The sequence below is a fragment of the Ursus americanus genome, chromosome 1 (assembly GCF_024610735.1).
Source record: "Ursus americanus isolate L20-20 chromosome 1, mUrsAme1.1.p, whole genome shotgun sequence".
Classification (NCBI taxonomy): Eukaryota; Metazoa; Chordata; class Mammalia; order Carnivora; family Ursidae; genus Ursus; species Ursus americanus.
This window is the reverse complement of record NC_142127.1, coordinates 44945200-44965274: the sequence shown is the minus strand read 5'-3', so window position 1 is coordinate 44965274 and position 20075 is coordinate 44945200. Positions and strand designations below refer to the sequence as shown.

Here is a 20075-nt window from a genome sequence, read left to right as displayed (position 1 = left end):
TGGGGAGAAAGACTATACAAAGAAAGTACGGTTCTCATCACATCAAAGGGACATATTATTGGGACACCTGGGGGGCTTAGTGGGTTAAGCATCCCATTCTTGATTGCGGCTCAGGTCATGATCTCAGGGTCATGAGATTGGGTCCCAGGATGGGCTCCATGCTCAGCCCAGAGTCTGCCTGGGATTTTCTCTCTCCCTCTCTCTCAGCCCCTCTTCCTCCTGTCCCACTCATGCACATGCATGTGCGCTCTCTCAATAAATAAATAAAACCTTTTTAAAGAAAGGGAACATATTATCAACATGAGTTATCACTACTGATATTAGCTATGATTCATTTTACAATGCTTTTGAAAATGCTCATGTATACGCAAATAATGAATCATGGAACACTACATCAAAAACTAAGGATATACTGTATGGTGACTAACATAACATAATAAAAATTATTATTAAAAAAAGAGAAAATGCTCATGTATAGATTCTATGGTGCCTTGAGAATACTTTAAAAATTAATGGTACTCCAGCCAAGATTTTACCTGTGGGAAAATATCACTATCTGTTTCCAGAGAAGTGACGTTTTCAAAGCAGTTTTTCATTTGACAGTAGTCAACATCAATAAAACATTCTATTTTACTTATTTTACATTGGTCCACTGTCTTAAATAATTTACATCTGACCTAATTTGATTCAGATTTTGGAAGATCTTCAAAATGGTTTTTTGAACCAATTTTAATTTTATATACATAGAATTTAAGTTATCTGTAGGTAAGAGACTCATGACAGAATATAAGATAGAGTCTGGGATTATTATAGAGTTATGAATGTGTGATTATTCTCCTCCTTAATATATGGAAATATCCTATCTTAATCCCTCTAGTCACAATTAAACAAGAAATTCAAACATTACTTGCTTTCTACAAGAAATGTTGAAATTTGTCAAATAAAATTTACTGCTAAAAGAATTCTCTGGGAAATATTTTTATTTATTTTATTTTTTTTAAAGATTTTTATTTATTTATTTATTTGAGAGAGAGAGAGAGCACGTGGGAGCATGAATCAGGAGAGGGACAGAGGGAGAAGGAGAAGCAGACTGCCCACCAAGCAGGGAGCCCTATCAGGGCTTGACCCTAGGATGTTGAGATCATGACCTGAGTCTAAGGCAGACGCTTAACTGACTAAGCCACCCAGGTGCCCCATGGGAAATATTTTTAAGAGAATAACTAATTCCATTTTATATTTTATTTTTTTAAAGATTTTATTTATTTATTTGACAGAGATAGAGACAGCCAGCAAGAGAGGGAACACAAGCAGGGGGAGTGGGAGAGGAAGAAACAGGCTCATAGCAGAGGAGCCTGATGTGGGGCTCGATCCTGTAACGCCGGGATCACGCCCTGAGCCGAAGGCAGACGCTTTAACTGCTGTGCCACCCAGGCGCCCCTAATTCCATTTTTTAAATGTAGATTTCATATGTAAGACAAAGTATGCTGATAATCATTACCAAAGCATAATTCATATTACAAAATTATATGGACATAATACACACATATCCTATCTGAACCACAATAGAGTTGACACTCTGACATTAATAAATCAATTGGGAACTGTAATTTAGTGTTCCAGTATTAGGTACCTGCCATGGGGCCAAGAAGGTAATAAAGGCCACTGGGACCTTTGCCAGCATAAGATAATGGGTACAGCTCACATTTTCTCCTTTCAGTCCTTTAGGTAAGAATTGGTTTTGGGATTCACTAAGTGATTTCTAGGAGATTTCCATGTATGTAGAAGAGCCCTCCCCGGTCTCACTCTCAGGGGCTAACCCTGTGTGAAATGCTTCATAGGACCCTAAGGACTAAAGGAATCCCCCAAAGCAGCTTCCTGAAGGCTGCTCCTGATATTTGACTCCAGGAAGAGAGAATAATAGTCTATTCTGAGTCATAGCAGGCATCCAAGAGTCCCTAAAACTCTAGAGAGACTACCTGTGTTATTTCTTGCTTGAAGGAAGGGATCATTCTTGTACTCTGTTCACAGGCTCCATTAATAATATTTAACATTTCTCAGAAGGTGAACCAAGGGGAAGAATTCATTTCCTCTGAGCTTGTTCAGAAATACCAATTCAATTAAAAAAAATCTTATTGATATATCTTTTGAGCCACATAACTTTGTTTAATTAAAAAATATATTTTCCAAGTTTTCTTTAGTTCAAGGCAACAAAGATAAAGGGAATTTCCTTAAGTAAAGGAAATTCAGCAGCAATCTAAACCTCTGAGCAATCAATATTTATTCTAGGCCTACTTGCAATGTCTAACATTATGTTTTACTAAGTAACTGGTTCTATTCTAAATGTTTCAACGGTTTTAGGCTTGGAGTAGATACATAACTTGGATAGCCAAGGTCACATACATAGCTAGTAAATAGCAAACCCAAGGATTCAAACTCCAGGCTTTCTAAGCTCCAGAACTTGCACTTGAATCACTACTCTAAACCAAAACTCGGCTTCTATTATACCTATGTGTGAAATATATTTCATGTTTAAAAGGCTAGTAATTCCTATAAATTGAAATACCCTCAAGATTAATGAAATTAATAGATCTTAATTACAGATGCATGAAAACATTGTCCAAAGTAAGGAATTCAATGGAGGAACAAGTTAATACTATTAATAGCACCATTTTTTTTTCATGATAACTATGTAGAAAATTCTTTACTAAGTACTTTATATAATCTTAACAATCCCAATTCTAACTATTCTTTGAGGCAGTGATTATTAATACCATTTTTCAAACTAGGAAACTGATGCTCAGGGAAGTTAAGTCGTCTGGACAGAATAGCTATAAAAGGTAGAACAGAGATTGTGATATTCAAGGTCAAGATGATTACTTACCTGTGAGCTACTGGAACCAGTATGGATTTTTCTGTACTGAATACAAGTGTACTTCGTGGTGTATGTTAACTATTCCTAAAGGATTTTATCTATTTTACATTTTGGAAATTGAGCCATATTTCCAATGTCTTGCGGAAATTCAAATTTAGTAAGAAACTAGAAACTTATGTTTTTTTTTAAGTGTATACACTCCTAAATAGTATTCATAAAGCAATACATACGTTTAGTTCTTAAGTTGATAAAATAAACATGTTTCTTTTAATATCTTTATCTTTTTTTTTTTTTGGAATGTTGTCATTTATTCCCCCCAAGTTGAAGTTTATTTGGCATGTAATATTATGTAACTTCCAGGTGTATAATATAATGGATTGATATTTGTATACATTGCAAAATGGTCACTACAATAAGTAGTTACCATCTGACATCATACATAGTTATAAATTTTTTATTTTTTTTCTTCTGATGAGGACTTTGAACATTTACTCTCTTAGCAACTTTCAGATATTTAATACAGTTTTATTGACTATAGTCACCATGGAAGATCGGCTTTTTAAAATAAATACTTGGATAAACTAGATGTAGCTCTTGGTGATTTTTAAGCAGGAATACATCTTCCTCTTTGCTTCTTGTTAGCAGCAGATTATCTGAGGTCACATAAGAGCTGACCGGTTGGAAGGATGAGTGAGTCTAGGGCATTCCAGTGAGGAGTACTGCATGCCTCAAATGAAAGTGGAGAGAATAAGGGATACAAAAATGGGGTTGCCAGGCCTAATAGGGATGAAGTAATGTGAGCAACATGAGTGATACTTAAAATTTTGAGAATTAAAACTAAAAACATGGTGAAGAATTTGCTTTGCTTTTTCATTGTCTTGGATTTTAGAGCTGGAAGGATACTAAGGGACCCAGGTTATTTTTGTTAATCTCACACCCCTTTCTTTCCTATTATGCTCTCTTTTCTTATTTGGTTTATCATCTTCCTTCCATCCTTCAGTGTCGTTTCTCATTCTTCCTTGTGTCTCTTCAACTTTTCTTTCCTTAACTGAGCATAACAGATTCAAAGTTCAAAATATGTGGTGCTTTTTTTTAAAAAATTTTTTGTTTAAATTCAACTTAGTTAACATATAATGTATTATTAGTTTCAGTGGTAGAATTTAGTGATTCCTCAGTTTTATGTAACACCCAATGTTCATTACATCATGTGGCCACCTTAATGCCCATCACCCAATTACACCAGCCCCCCACCCACCTCCCCTCCAGCAACCGTTAGCTTGTTTGCTATAGTTGAGTCTCTTATGGTTTGCCTCCCTCACTGCTTTTATATTATTTTATTTTTCCTTCCCTTTTCCTATGTTCATCTGTTTTGTTTCTTAAATTCCACATATGAGTGAAATCATATGGTATCTGTCTTTCTCTGACTGACTTATTCCGCTTAGCATAATACCCTCTAGCTCCATCTATGTTGTCCTTGCAAATGGCAAGATTTCATTCTTTTTGATGGCTGAGTAATATTACATTGTGTGTGTATGTAGCGTGTGTATATATACACATATGTGCGTGATGCTTTTCTTGAGTGGAATTTATGTTTATCCTTTCAATTTTAAAATGGAGATTTTAAACTTTGATATTTTACATTCCTACTCTTCGAAATAAAACAAAATCCGAAAAGTTTTGTATACCTTTAACTGAATTCGTTTTCTCTTATTAAGTAATAAAACTGGTCACTAAGTTATATGTCTTCATCAGATGTTTTCACTTAGTGCATTTGTTGCTTTAAAATGTTTCTTAAAGGGAGGTTCACATCAATAATTTATGCTTTTTAAAAGTAGACGAGCTTAGGCCCTCCCCCTAAAAGTTTGTTTCAGCATTACTTGGGTAAGCCCTGGCAGCCATATTTTTTTAAGTTACACAGTGGAATATACCTTTATTTTGACATGCATTTTTGGCAGCAATAGGAACAAGTGACACTTAGCTGCCTTCTTACTATTGCCTAACATAAGTGAAAAGAGCTTTTAAAACATAGTCTTTAAGAAAATAGCAAGCAATAATACTTGTTAATTCCTTACTGTGGTTTCTTGATATTAATATAATGTAATGCCAATTTATAAGCCTAATTGTGGAAGAATTGGTGTCAGGTTCAGTGATCGTTGATATTGAAAATCACACATTCAGCAAGCCAGCCATAGGAGGCGCCTAAAAAAATGTTTCATATTCATCTAAGAAGGAAAGTTGAAGTTATTCCTTACCCTGTGGGAGTTTGCAGTGTGACAAATTAGGCCTTTGAAAGAGAGATATTAATAAAATAAATTTCAAATTGTCTCCAGTTTATTATATAGATTATGATTCTACTACATAGATTTTTTTCAAAACCTTGTCTTTATTGTTGGAGTTCTAAATTTTCACTAGAATGATCTTTTTAATTAAACCTCTTTCATACTTTTCACCTGATGACTCTCGATTAAGTTTCCTATACCATTTCTTGTATTATTTTCTCTTCCATTTGTTGCTCCCTCTTTTGAGACTGATGCTGGGACTCCCTAAATTATTCCACATATCCTGAATTTTGTTTTGATTTTTTCTTTGCTCTTTTGCTCTACTGTATTGACACAAATCTAAAGTACAGGACGCTATGAATTTTTCATATATATATATATACACACACACACACACACACACACACACACACACTTGTGTGACCATCACACATATCAGTTCTCATAAACCTGAAAATTCTGACTTATACCCCTTCCTGATAAAGTAACTTTGAAAGGTAACTAAAATTCTGACTTCTACTTTTAAGCAAATATTCTATTGAAATTTTTATTTTAATGCCTCCAATTACCAATAATTTTTATTGTTTTTTATTTTTTGATAGCGTATTCTTTTCAGTAAGAGATTATCTTCTCAAATTTCTCTGAGAATGCTTATTTTAACCTCTTAATATTCCCCAATGATTGCTATATTTTTTTCTTTCTTCTAGAGTTGGGAGTTTGGTCTGGTCATCTCAGTCCTTGTTTTATGTTTGGTAGTCCTTGATTACCAGTTCATCCTTAATTATCTATTAATATTTATGAATTAAAGACGATGTTGCTGTTGTTGAGGATTGCTTCTGACTTTGTGTATAACTGTTTGCCAAACAAATCCTCCCTTGAGGGAGAGGACGGCCTGCAAGCTTTGTGTTTGTGGGTGGTGTGTATGTGTCTGGTTGGCTACATTTTAGGAAATGGGTAAGGAAAAGGCAAGGTGAGTGCACCTTCATAGAAAATCCTAAATAATCTACTAAAATACCAGGGGTAATATGAAAATCTAGCAAAACCACAGGGTATAAGGGTAATTAGTAAACATTAAATAGTTTCAATTTTACCATTTTAGCATCAGACAATTGTTCCATTTTGTTATTCAAAACAGGGTTTCCAAACTGTCTTCTGAAGAACACAGGAGAAATTAATGTGTGAAGTACAAAGTGTTCTGTACCAGTTTGAGGTTATCCTGAGGAAATGAGTGAGGAAGTAAAGATAATTGAGTTGAGAATGGTGATGGGGGCTTCAACTGTAACTGAATATTTTTATTTCTTCAAAAAACAAACCGTTAAAGGTCCAAAGCAAATATGGGAAACTGTTATAGTTTGTTAAATCTATTATTTTCTATAACTTTCTATGCGTTTGAAATATTTCATAATTTATCATTTCTAACATCAAAATAAAATAGCAACAAAAGAGTTCTGTGATCTAGCAGATTCACGGTCTGCCATATATCAAGTTTGTCAAACTCTTAAATGTATAAAGTCTCTATTGGTCTAGTGGCAGAGAAATTTGTTTAAGTTTGTTTTCTACTCCAGTATTTTTGAAATTTAGGCACGGAACTCTTTTATGGCATATTATTTCATATCACATGGGCCACGATTCACAGCAGTTTTTGGTAGGCTGCTTTATAATTTATACCCAATTACTTCCCAAAGTAATTTGAGGAATTATTCAGTGATTAAAATGGAAATAGAAATAAAAATTCAAAAACACATGAGAAAAAGGTAGTAAATAAAAAAAGAAGAAGAGTCCATCTTTTCTTTGACTCTGTCCTGCTTCTAGTAAAAATGGAAAGGAACACCCTAGGGGTCTCATGTCAATTAATTCAGAGATTAATGTTTTGACTTAGCCTGGGGATAAATCCCACTGCTTCACCCTTGAATATAGTGGAGGAAGTGGGGAAATGTGACCTGCAACATTGTTGGGTAGATAATCCTTAGTCAACTTGTTTTCCAACCTATTTAACCCCTGGGCCAAGTCTATGACTTCTCTGCTGGACAGAAATATTTTTTTCTATGTTCTGACTTTCTCAGATGAGTGTGTAGGCTGTAGCTTCTGCTAATCTCCTCAGTAGGATAATCCTATATATTCTCTCTTCTTCAGATTTATGAAAACTCTGTAGTGTCTTCTCTGGTTTTCAATGACATCGTGAAACTTTTTCACTACTGTCCATCTTTATTTTCATTGCAATGGGAATTTGGAAGCCAGAGGGTGATAAACACATGGGAGAAGACCATTAGAAGTCATAAATTAGAAGTTGAAAGTGCCTTGACTGGAAAAATGTATGAGGAAAAAATAGATGATAGATAGATAGATAGATAGATAGATAGATAGATAGATAGATAGATAGATAGTACATGCATGCATGCATAGATAATAGATAAGAAAGGAGTTCAGAATAAATATTTTTATATTTATTTTAACTGCGAGAAATCCTAGATACAAGAATACCACTTTCACTTTTTGTTTTCAGTAGTTGTGTAAGTATCATCTAATACTTAGGTTGACGATAGCTGGGCAAAATAGTCATGTGAACACAAAAATATCTTTATGTGCAATATTCAGAAGAAAATGCAGTCATAGTGATATTAAGTGGAAATATAATATTATTTTTCAAAATTTTAAATTAAACATAATAAATATTTATTGATTTTGTTAAATTTATTAAATTCAGGTCAAATAAATTTAAATGCATCTTTCAAAGTACTTTTTTGGATAAAAATGGGTGTTATACGCAACTAATGAATCATCGAACTTTACATCAGAAACCAGGGATGTACTGTATGGTGACTAACATAATATAATAAAAAAATATTAAAATAAAAAAATGCATGACATCTTCATTATAAAAATTTGAAAAATAAAAGTACAAAGAAAGTAATAAAAATAACCCATGATTCCTCAGCTGTTAATAACCTTCATTGAATATATTGTGTGCATGTAATTTCAGACTTTCTATACATTTTAAAAATTGAGATGAATATACAGGAATGTGTGTGTGTAACACACATTAATTATCCATTGTAAGATTTTTATAATTCATTAAATAGTCTTTAAAAGTGTTCTTTAAATGCCACTCAGTTTTCGTTATATGTTCATTTTTTATTTAATGAAACCCTATTAGGCTTTTAGGTTAATTATAATCTTTCAATATTATGGAAAGATTGCAGTAAACATCTTCATAAATGTTTGAAGACATCTGAGATTATTGCTTTTGGATAAATCCTAGAAGGGAGGTTATTTGGAAATAAAAATGAATTAACATATTTAAGGTTTTTGTTAAATATTGTAGAACTCTCCTTGAAAAGTTTATAAACATTATTTATTCCCATCGTCCAGAGAGGAGGTAGTGACTTCCCCTATACCCTCCAACCTAGAGGATGCTGATGGAATCTGATCTGAGTCTCTTCAGCTTACTTTCCAAGACCGTGATTGTAAGCAGATGCTTAGTGTCTTCCTTCACTTTAGCTTCACCTAGAAATTATCCATGGTACCAGTGACGTGAACCACCCACCAGCCCTGCTGTTTGTATATACCTTAGTGAATCAGAACCTGTATGTTGTGGGTGTGCATAACTAGAGAATGAGGGGAAGACAAAGAAGGGAAAAGGGAATAGGGATAGTGCAACTGAGAATTGGACATCAGAGCCCATGACATCTACTTACCTGAATTTGTCAGATAATTCCTGAAAGAGGTAACACCTCCAGGTGAGTGTAGGGTGTACAAAAATACCAGTTCTTCCGCCATCTTTTCTCCCACAGACCAGGTATGTGCAGACTGAAAGTCTTTTGAGGGAAGTAATCTTCCCCTCCCCTGTATGATTTCCAGAAGTGTTGCAGAATCTCCTAAACCCAAGAGAAAACTGCCCTCACTGCCTCATTTCTCAGATCGAGGAGGTACAGTTTCTAAAAGGCTACTAAGGGGCGCCTGGGTGGCACAGCGGTTAAGCGCCTGCCTTCGGCTCAGGGCGTGATCCCGGCGTTACGGGATCGAGCCCCACATCAGGCTCCTCCGCTGTGAGCCTGCTTCTTCCTCTCCCATTCCCCCTGCTTGTGTTCCCTCTCTCGCTGGCTGTCTCTATCTCTGTCGAATAAATAAAATCTTTAAAAAAAAAATAAAATAAAAAAAAATAAAAGGCTACTAAGGTCCTTTTAAAATAAGTAGATTTCTGGTAAGGAGTGTTCTTATACTGTGCCCAAATAACTAAGGGTAAAAGTCATCCAGTTTGTTCTAAACATAATTGAAGTTTATTTTATTTGATATGGAAATAGGAGAAACCTGGAAAAGAACAGTTTTAGCTACTCCCATCTCTTTTTCTGAATCTATGTAATCTCTGTTGTCACTACTGTGATTTGCTTAATTTTTATATTTAGCTTTGGAAAATAAAAGAGCAGACCATGGCTTCTCTTAGTTCACTCTCCCTCTGGGTTTGGTGATATTACTTACTATGCAGCTTTTCTAGCCATTCACAGTGGGTTGACATAGTAGATGTTGGTGTGTCCTGACTCTGAGGCAATCTTAATGTAAAAAGATTTTAAAAAAAAGACTCATTTTTATTTTTTAATGGAGAAGTTACAAAGTTACCCTGACTCATTGAAATAATGATATACATATGTAGGATATTCATTCAGAATATATACTTTTAATTTTTCATCAAAACTGGTTCTGTCACCGTTATATTATTTTGATATCCTTTGTTATTTTTGTAATAAGAACTATTATTTTTTATGCTTTTTTTTAGTTAGAACATTCCAAAAGAATAATATATAGAAACTTGACTTTTTTATTTTGTATTTTTTTTTCTATAAGCTTTGTATACACATATAAGTTATTTAGGGAAGTCATAGTTTGAATGCATATCCAATTTTTTTTAATTTTTAAATTGAATTTATCATGGATATGGTCCAAATTTCTTTTCTTTGTTCTTCCTAAAATATTGTCCCAAACTGTTTTGAATTCAAAATGAGCATATTTTTTTTCTGATTTCTAAAGGGATATGTAATTGTAAGAACATGTAAATATGCAAAATAGAATAGAACAATCTTTCCATCACCTCATTTCACAGAAATGAGTTTCCCCAAGAGAGAGAAGCAGAGGCTTGTGAGCATGTTTTGAGATTAAGACAGAAGAGGACCAGGTGATCAGAGAGGCAAGAGAACCTGGGGAGTGGCACTATCAGAAGCACTGTCGTAAAGAATTTTATTTATTATTATTATTTTTTAAGATTTTATTTATTTATGTGACAGAGAGACAGCCAGCGAGAGGGGGAACACAGCAGGGGAGTGGGAGAGGAAGAAGCAGGCTCCCAGCAGAGGAGCCTGATGTGGAACTGGATCCCGGAACGCAGGGATCACGCCCTGAGCTGAAGGCAGACGCTTAAGGACTGCGCTACCCAGGAGCCCCGTAAAGAATTTTAAATGAAGGTTAATTGAATTGCATTAAAAATGAATACAGATGAAAACTTAAGGGAATAGATTTTTTTTCATTAAGTTGTCACTTTTTTGCTTTAAAAACTAGGGAATGTTAAGTTCAAATTTTAAGATAAAGATGGTAGAGAGCGTGGAAAATAATTCTCGTGCATAAGTCACTAATAAATGCTAATTCAACATAATTCTGTGAACACATTACTTCTTATAGTTGAAATCAAAAATCTGTTTCAAGATGCTCGTGCATGCACACACACATTCACACACACACACACACACACACACACACACACACACACACACACGACTGGAGGGGGAGGGGCAGAGGGAGTGTGGGAGAGAGAGGGAATCTCAAGCAGACTCCCCTGCTGAGCAAGGAGCCAGAGGCAGGTGCATCTCATGACCATGAGATCATGACCTGAGCTGAAATCAAGAGTCCAGCGCTTAACCAGCTGAGTCACCCAGGCGGCCCCAAATCTGTGTATTATTATTTTAAATGTACCATTTCTGGCTGGCAAACAGTTAACACTTAATTTCCTTTTTCCCACTTAGGCCTCTTATGTAAGGAGCTGAAGGGGAAATAAAATATACAGGATGAAAAGATGGCAACGTTGCCTCCCCCAGGACCTCAGAGTTTTGTCTACTTTACAAAACAGTCTCTCGCCCTCATTGAACAACGTATTGCTGAAGGAAAAACAAAGGAACCCAAAGAAGAAAAGAAAGATGATGATGAAGAAGGCCCAACGCCAAGCAGTGACTTGGAAGCTGGCAAACAGCTGCCCTTCATCTATGGGGACATTCCCCCAGGCATGGTGTCAGAGCCCCTGGAGGACCTGGACCCCTACTATGCAGACAAAAAAGTGAGTTTATTGTGACTGCAGTAGTGTGGTCTCTGCTTCTTTTGTTCAGGGAGATATTTTAAATTGAGATTAAGTGGAAGTTAGTGGAAAAACCACATCATGACAAAAATGTTCAGTTAAATACATATGTAGGATATTCAGAATATGTACTTTTAATTTTTCATCAGAACTGGTTCTTTCACCAGCATATTATTTTGATATCCTTAATCTTTCAAAATATTCAGTATAATGTTCTGCCTTTTTGGACATGACATAAATGTATACCTGTAGGAATAAAATTACTGTCAATTTGAGAACTAAGACCTGACCTCTGTCCAGAATGCATTTGCATGCAGGTGACAGCTGAATCATGGGACTATATAAGATCATTCAACTAGTAATGGCATTTAGACTTCTGCTTCATTTAGGGTATTGAAAAGAGGAGTCCGAGATGGTCAGACAGGTAGGACATAAATCTGAAGATTTTCCATTGTTCAAAACAGAAGGGGAGGGAGTATCTCATAAAATTATTCAGAAAGGTGAGGATAAAGAAAGGCTATTGGAATGAGTGAAGAGAAGGAGCTGGTAACCTCTTGCAAGCAGTTTGTGTTAGGGGATGGAAATTAAAGCAAGATGGTGGTGGGGGCCAAATAAAAAAAGGAAGTGGGTAGCAGTACATTCATGCTGAGAAATTTTACATTTTTTCCACCAGAAATATGGTCACTTGAGGCACCAAATACATTGAAAACCTTTTTCACATAGGGTATAAACAGCACCTTGAAAGTAAAGAAAAATTATTCTCAGGGGAAAAGTCCCGAGGGTTGGAATAATGCTGTAGCTAGTTGCAGATGTTAACAGATAAGATACAAGCTCCTGGTCAGTTGTATGTGGTTAGAACAGTGGAGAGACTTGAGGGGCAAAGAGAAGTTGGATTTGAAGAGTCCTGATAATGTTGAAGTAATGCAATAATGTACTGAATCCAGGCGCCTCCAAGGAAATCCACGTTAACTGATGTCAATAGTTTCCATAGCGAGGGAATTGGAAATTGCCTTCTGAAGGTCAAATGCTGAGAGTAGCAGAGCTGATAAGGTGTTTATTACTTTAGGAAAATGGGAGAAAGTTGGAAACAACTGCTATAAAGTTTATTCTCTTGAGAAAATGAGAAGTAAAACATTTCTGACACGGTAGAAGACACAGCCAAATTGAAGTCAAAGTTGACCAGAAGTCTGTAAAGGATTCTATCAGCAGTTCCATAACTTGTCCAACATTGCTTTGCCAATATAGTTCCTGTAGACTTAGAAACGTCAAGAAAGGCAGAATAAAGTCCACTTAAAAACATATTTTGGGCTGCCTGAATGGCTCAGTTGGTTAAGTGTCTGCCTTCAGCTCAGGTCATGATCTAAGGGCCCTGGGATCCACACCTCCCCCCCACCCCGGGGCTGGGCTCCCTGCTCAGTGGGGAGTTTCCTTCCCCCCCCTTCTCCCTCTGTCCCTCCTCTCTGTGTGTGCTCTCCCTCTCTCTCAAATTAAATAAATAAAATCTTTTAAAAAATAATAAAATAAAAACATTTTGATTTGTTTAAAATATAAATAAAAGGGAATATTTCTTTGTCTTTTGCTAAAAAGATTTATTTATTTGATAGAGAGAGAGAGAGCGAGCACAAGCAGGGAGAGGAGCACAGGGAGAAACAGGCTCTCTGCTGAGCAGGGAGCCCAATTCAGGGCTCGATCCCAGGACCCTGGGATCAGGAGCTGAGCTGAAGGCAGATGCCCAACTGGCTGAGCCACCCAGACGTCCCCAAAAGGGAATATTTCTTGATAAGACGTCTAGCGAGTAAGATAGAATAGAACATATTTTAAATATCTTGAGAAATATAAAATACAAGTTATATTTTGACAATAGAAACACATCTGCCTTAGTGGTAGTTGCCATGAATAGCAATACCTAATATTTTATTTCACATTAAAACCAGCATCTCAACAGGCGGGCAGCACAACAACAAAAAACAGAATACCTGTGAAGGCCTTGAAGTATTACGCAGCATGCTAATTAATCCATCAGTATTCTGACACAGAAAGGAAGAATGCTAATATATATTGAGGATCTCTGTGTCAGGCACCAGACTCTATATAAATTAGCACACATTTATTATAATGGGAGAAAGGAAGTAATACCCTATTTTTAGATGAGAGAGGGCTTGGGGAAATTAAGACGTGTAAAATGTTATACCCTAGAAGTTGTAGATTTTTAAAATTCAAGTTGGTTCCCCTATTGGGATATTCTATTGGGCAACATCTCTTAGTATAATTTAGTTTCTGTTGTATTGCAACCACTATGCTAACAACTTTACAAAAGTGAATGAAATAATGATGAGTAATTAATGAGACAGGCATAATAAAAAGTACTTTCTCATTTTACTTCTTACTTCATCCTGAGAAACTCCTGGCTCAGCATGGATACCTACTACATTTCCTATTTCCAAAGGGGGCCTGGATGTTATTTAGCCAGCCACCCCTTAAGGAGGAAAGGAATCTTTCCGGGATAACCCATGAGTCGGAGATATATACTAATATTGGATTAAAGTGACATGGGAGATAAGGAGAAAATGTTTGCATCTGAATGGAGGATTATAGACTTATTAACTAATGGAATAATGTTAGCTATGTGATAACGCTAAGTTAATAGAGAACATTTAGGATGGGACTCCAACCCTTCCTCTTGTCCCCAGTTCCTTTCAAATAGTGTTAACACCAGGGACATCAAAAGCCTAACCCACATTAGCATCACTATAGTTGAGTCAAGTAGGTCAGACAAAGTAATTTGTTTTTCATGGTTCTCTATTCTTGACATGTGAACAAATACCTAAAGGGATAACCAAGTCTTTTTATTTTCTTTTGGTTTGGAGCTTTAGATGATCAAATTTTATGCCTAGCTCCTCAAACATTCTTGATAAAAGTAGTTTTGACTTTTGCTTGCAACTTTAGGGTTAACTTCATGTTGTAAGTTATTCACACTAATTGACAAAACTTTATTTCTGCCACATTATAATTATTGCTTGGATTAAAATCTTAATGACCCCAAATTTAACTTGGGCTCAGACTTTAATTTGTATTGAGTGTAATTATCAATGCTTTGTTAAAACAAAGAACACTTAATTAATGATAGAAGTTAGGGCTTCATTTTTATGTGTGATGAATATATAAGTACTTTTTAATAGTGTTATGCAGTGCTTTTATTATAAGTGAAAATTTATGTCTTTAAGAAAGAATGAATTCCCAATCACCCTCTGCTATGGGTATTAAGAAGACAGGTACAATGTCTTGTTATCTTCATATCTTCTGTGCTTTATATGTTGCCTATCATTTCAGCAGCTGCTTCCAACATTGACTAAGAATTTACAATGTGCCAGAAACTTAAAGAGCTTTACAGGCAGTAAGTGCTGGCTCTCAGGCTGCTAAAGGGTGGATCTGATATTTAGAATCACATCTGTCCAAACCAAAGCATATGCTCTTTAGGCACCATAATTTCTAATTTTATGTTCAACAAATTCTTAAATGAGCAAAATTGAAAGAATTTATTCAGACTTTGACATCTGTGCATCTCATAGTAGGATTTTAGAATTTACTAAAGGGACCTATACCAATCTCTCAAATTTCATTAGGTTTACTTATTTTTCCTACCTATAATCAACTCCTGGGTGTGAGTAAACCCAGATATTGCTGGAGAAGTTTGTGATTTAAAAAACATTGGGAACTTAAAATTAAAAATAGCAAATGAATTCATTTTTGTGAAAATTTCAAGTGCAAGGTAACCTGATCTGGCCAAGTCTAGGCAATAATGTTGTGATTTCATGTTAGCTCAGCTGACCTCTGGTTCAAGAAGTTTCCCTAGTAATTCTGACACACGTGTGACCCTGTCCCCTCCATACTGTCACACTCTTCCATTTGTATTTCTCTGTATTATACTTGTCACATCTTGCCTTGTGTCCGAGTTATTGTGTATGCATCACTTTTCTAGGAAGTTTCTTGAATGCAAAACCCATGCCTCATTTATGTTCAAATGCCTTTTTATCACCTCGTATGCCATAGTTACTCACTACACAATTGCAGAATATAATGGATGAATGAATTTTAAAAAGCACAGTGTATCAAGATTTAAGAAAACAGTGGTTTCTAAGACTAGATTTTGATTTTAAAATGAATTTTAAGTGTAAAAGTGAACTTTATGTTAAGTTATGTTTAGGCATAACCAGTATAGTGAAAGTCACCAGAACTATAAGAGAACATCTGAAAATAGTAGATTCTGATTCATTTTCTTGAGAACACTGCCACATATAATTAAAAAGCAACATACTTGAACTTAGGTGCCCAATTTGGTGAAAAATATTTATTCCCAGAAGCCCATTCATAAACTTATATAAAATTCATATTAAACAACAACAAAAGACCAAGTCAGTATCTTCTCAATAGCATAGGTAATTTGCCTGCCAATTATAGAAAAATAAGACAAAGATTTGAACTTGGTCTTCCTGGTTTCCCAGCAAATATCTTTGGTTTTGTTAATGTTTTCTTGTTGTTGCTGTTTATTTGTTTGGGTGTTTAAATTTTTAACTAAATACCAAAACCATGGAGAATGTCACTTATTATGCAATGGTTACATAACACATTTCAAGGATATTTGGTTCATTTGTATTATTTTTAAAAATTACTGTGGGTACGAGCAAGCAAGTCTTTTAATTTGTGCTCTTTTATTTTAGCTGTTATTAGAATTATATCTAGAATAGGAAAATTGAACTGGGTAATAGGATTCTTCTAACTCTAATATTCCTTAAATTTATGAAAATATGTTTTTGAAAGGACTCATATTTTGGAACACTTGCTATTAATCATGATAATAGCCAAAAAGTATTAAAATTCTCAAGGTGTTATGGCAAAAATCAGAGATAGCTGGTTTCTATTTAGTTTGCTTAAAATGCAGTGAAATGAAAGAAGGAAATTGTGTTCTAAACTAATTCCAGTGGCCACAACGTACTGTTATGGATTTGGGTGTTAAAGGGATATGAAAAAGAGAAGACACTATATTTTGGGAGCTCTAGGCAATTTATGCTTACAAATGGCTCACTTCTTAATTTACTAAGAAGAAATGGATGGAGTTCATTGGCCAACGCGACCTAAACAGCTGCGTTAATGGCAGTGATATCACGTTGCTTGAGTCTGATGGCAGTGTTTCTTTAATATGACCCTACCACATGCAGATGCGGTAGACTGCTGATATAAATGTGAGAGGATGAAACACTGGGTTCTCAATTTCACGCTGTTTTCTTTTTCTTCCACAGACTTTCATAGTATTGAACAAAGGGAAAGCGATCTTCCGTTTCAATGCCACCCCTGCTTTGTACATGCTGTCTCCTTTCAGTCCTCTAAGAAGAATATCTATTAAGATTTTAGTACACTCATATCCTTTTTAAAATGATTACTGGCATTGGTTCTTTAAAATGTAGTTTTTGCCGGGCGCCTGGGTGGCTCAGTCAGTTAAGCATCTGTCTTCGGCTCAGGTCATGATCCTGGGGTCCTGGGATCCAGCTCCCTGCTCAGTGGGGAGCCTCCTTCTCCCTCTGCCCTCCCCTGCTCATGCTTTCTCTTTCTCAAATAAATAAAATCTTAAAAAAAATAAACAAAATGTGGTTTTTGCTATTTATTCAAATGTAGATTTTAGTCCTTTTTTTGTACCTCAAAAGACTCTGATTTTGGTTTACCAATTTCAATATATAATTTGGTGCAAGTCTGTGAGAAAATTGGGAGAATGGCAATTTTAACATCTTAGAATAAATTATATATTACTCCCTTGTTTAAAGAGATTAAAAAAGAGTTATGAACTCATATAGAATTATTTTCTAGGAAAAAGTTGTTAGCATTTTAACAAGTGTCGTTATCAAGTATTCAGAGCCCCCGCTGTATTCTTTATCATATTCCTTGATTCTAAGCTACCTTATTCAGCATGCTTATCATGTGCACTATTCTGACCAACTGCATATTTATGACCATGAGTAACCCTCCAGAATGGACCAAGAATGTAGAGTAAGTGGGTATAAATACATTTTAATATGGTCTCTGTGTTATTTTATTTCTCTCCTTTCCTGCCACAAAGTTACTGCAGCTCTAAAAATTGTGGTGTTTATCTGCAGTTGCTTTTCTTTCAATTATTTTTTCTTCCTCCGTGGTATTAACCTGCTACCAGTAGAATAGAATAATGAGATGCTACAGTCTTTTCTAGAAGAATAAATGTGTCAGATGTCCTTCCTTGTTCTTAGACATGTGTCTTTCCGATAGGAGTAATGTAGGACTTTTCCAGGCAGTTTTAATACCATGTTCTCAGTAATTTTGAATACGTCTACGTTCTGTGAGAGTTTCTAATATGGACACTTTAAGATTTTCTGGAAATATCTTTACTGTAGTTTATTCTAATAGAGTGGATCCATAAACCAACAGCCATACTCCAATAGATGCCTTTCTTCGGTTGATTAGAAAAAATAAAGATTTACATGGTGTTGTATTCTCCTCATATTTAATATCCCATTGGATTCTGGTGTCTAGGTACACTTTTACTGGAATATATACTTTTGAGTCACTTGTCAAAATCCTTGCAAGAGGCTTCTGTGTAGGAGAATTCACTTTCCTTCGTGACCCATGGAACTGGCTCGATTTTGTCGTCATTGTTTTTGCGTAAGTACATTCAGTTTCTTGAAATGGCAAACTTAAGAGAATCGCAGACAGCACAGTATTCCAGTAAGAACAAGCCCGGGATCTGACATCCCCTGCATGTAAAGGTTGCATTTAAAGGGTGCTCTGTGAAAGCTAGTCATTGATAGGCAAATATGAGTTTTTGAGAGAGAGCATTTCCCATTCAGAAGTGTATGACATCATTAAGATTGATCAGCTCAGAACTTGGATGGATAGTCTGTGCAGTACAAGTAAGGTTCACACTTTTTTCCATGTCTTATTTAAAGACTAATAAAACCTGTAAGAATCACAGAAAAAGCTCAGGCTTTTAGTTATAACCTATACTAGTCAAGAGTTAATAAGTATATTAAAATATAGAAGTAAGTCTTTTTATAAGGGCTATCACTGCATACTAATCCTAACATCAGTGAATTGTATGTGGATGACATCTGCAGCCACAGTTTATTTTGAAGGGAAAAAATACTACATTAAAATATAATTTAAAATAATTCATTCTGCTGTTCTTTTCCCAAGTATATTTGCCAGAAACATTCCCTTGTTTTTTTTAAATCTCAAACCTAGATACAATATTTTTTTCTCTATCGTCTTGAATTTTAAAAGTAATGCATGTTCATTGGATGAATTTAGACAATACGGAAGGGTCTTCAGATTTCTAGTTTCCCATTCTCTCACCACCCCCCCCCATCTCCTTGCCCATCAGACTGACCTCTTTCATGGTCACGTGACTGCTACAGCTGTACCTGCCACCTGCTGATAAGACAACATTGTGTCAAAGAAGCCTGCCTCTTCTCAGGGGTCTCATTATTTTAATTGAGATATAATTTATATACCACAAAATTAACCCTTTTAAAGTATAAAATTCAGTGGGTTTTTTTTGTTTAGTATGTTCACAAAACTGTGCAACCATCACTAATCTCTAATTCCAGAATATTTCCATCATCCCCAAAAGAAGTCACTTCTATTCCCTTTTCCCCCTAATCCTTGGAAACCATTCATCAGTGTTTTGAATCTATGCATTTGTCTATTCTACGCATTTCATATGAATGGAATCATACAGTATGTGGCCTTTTGTGTCTGGTTTCTTTCAGTTAGCATACAGTTTTCAAGGTTTGCTGCTGACATTTCATAGGATATTAAGTATATACATTACCATAATGTTGAGGTCTAATAATTGAAGCATTTGATTGTTTATTTAGGCATTTAAGTGTATGAAACCATTTTAATAATATATTTGTATTCTGTTCACATAAAAGGGGTCAAATCAAATCTAAGCAAATTAAACTAGTAGTGATAGGGAAAAAAATACTTGCAGAATTATCCATTTAAATAAGAATTTTCCAAATATAAGCAATACCTTGAGTAAAGGCACAGGTAAGTATCATAGACTCTATCTAAATTCTGAATAACTCTGATTTAATTCTACAGGTATTTAACAGAATTTGTAAACCTAGGCAATGTTTCAGCTCTTCGAACTTTCAGAGTGTTGAGAGCTTTGAAAACTATTTCTGTAATTCCAGGTAAGGAGTGATTGGTGTGAAGCATTAGGCCACTCATAACTCCAACTATTTGGGAGTTGTTCTTCGTTTGTTTGTGTGTGTGTTGTCACTGTGTTGTGTGTGAACTCCCTATTACAGATATGTGACAGAGTTTGTGGACCTGGGCAATGTCTCAGCGCTGAGAACATTCAGAGTTCTCCGAGCACTGAAAACAATTTCAGTCATTCCAGGTGAGAGTGGGGTTAAACACCGGGGCTGACTTTGATCGTTTGGAGGAAAGACAAGAACGACTTTCTCTTATGCAATTTTAATTAAATTTGATTTTTTATGTTTTTCACAATCATTATAAAAAGTCAGCCTCTGGGTTTAATCAACTGCATGGGTCTTAGAGG

At 35.3% G+C, this 20075-nt stretch overlaps 1 protein-coding gene across 1 annotated transcript in view; it reads left to right on the top strand.

The window, feature by feature from the left end:
* The window catches only part of SCN9A (sodium voltage-gated channel alpha subunit 9), a 166916-nt gene that overhangs the window by 54825 nt on the left and 92016 nt on the right, over positions 1 to 20075 (top strand). Inside the window, exons 2-6 of the mRNA XM_045780489.2 lie at positions 11160 to 11467; positions 16783 to 16901; positions 17435 to 17524; positions 18041 to 18169; positions 19613 to 19704. Coding sequence (XP_045636445.1) covers positions 11210 to 11467; positions 16783 to 16901; positions 17435 to 17524; positions 18041 to 18169; positions 19613 to 19704 — 688 coding nt within the window. The 5' untranslated portion in view covers positions 11160 to 11209. The remainder of the gene's footprint in view (positions 1 to 11159; positions 11468 to 16782; positions 16902 to 17434; positions 17525 to 18040; positions 18170 to 19612; positions 19705 to 20075) is intronic.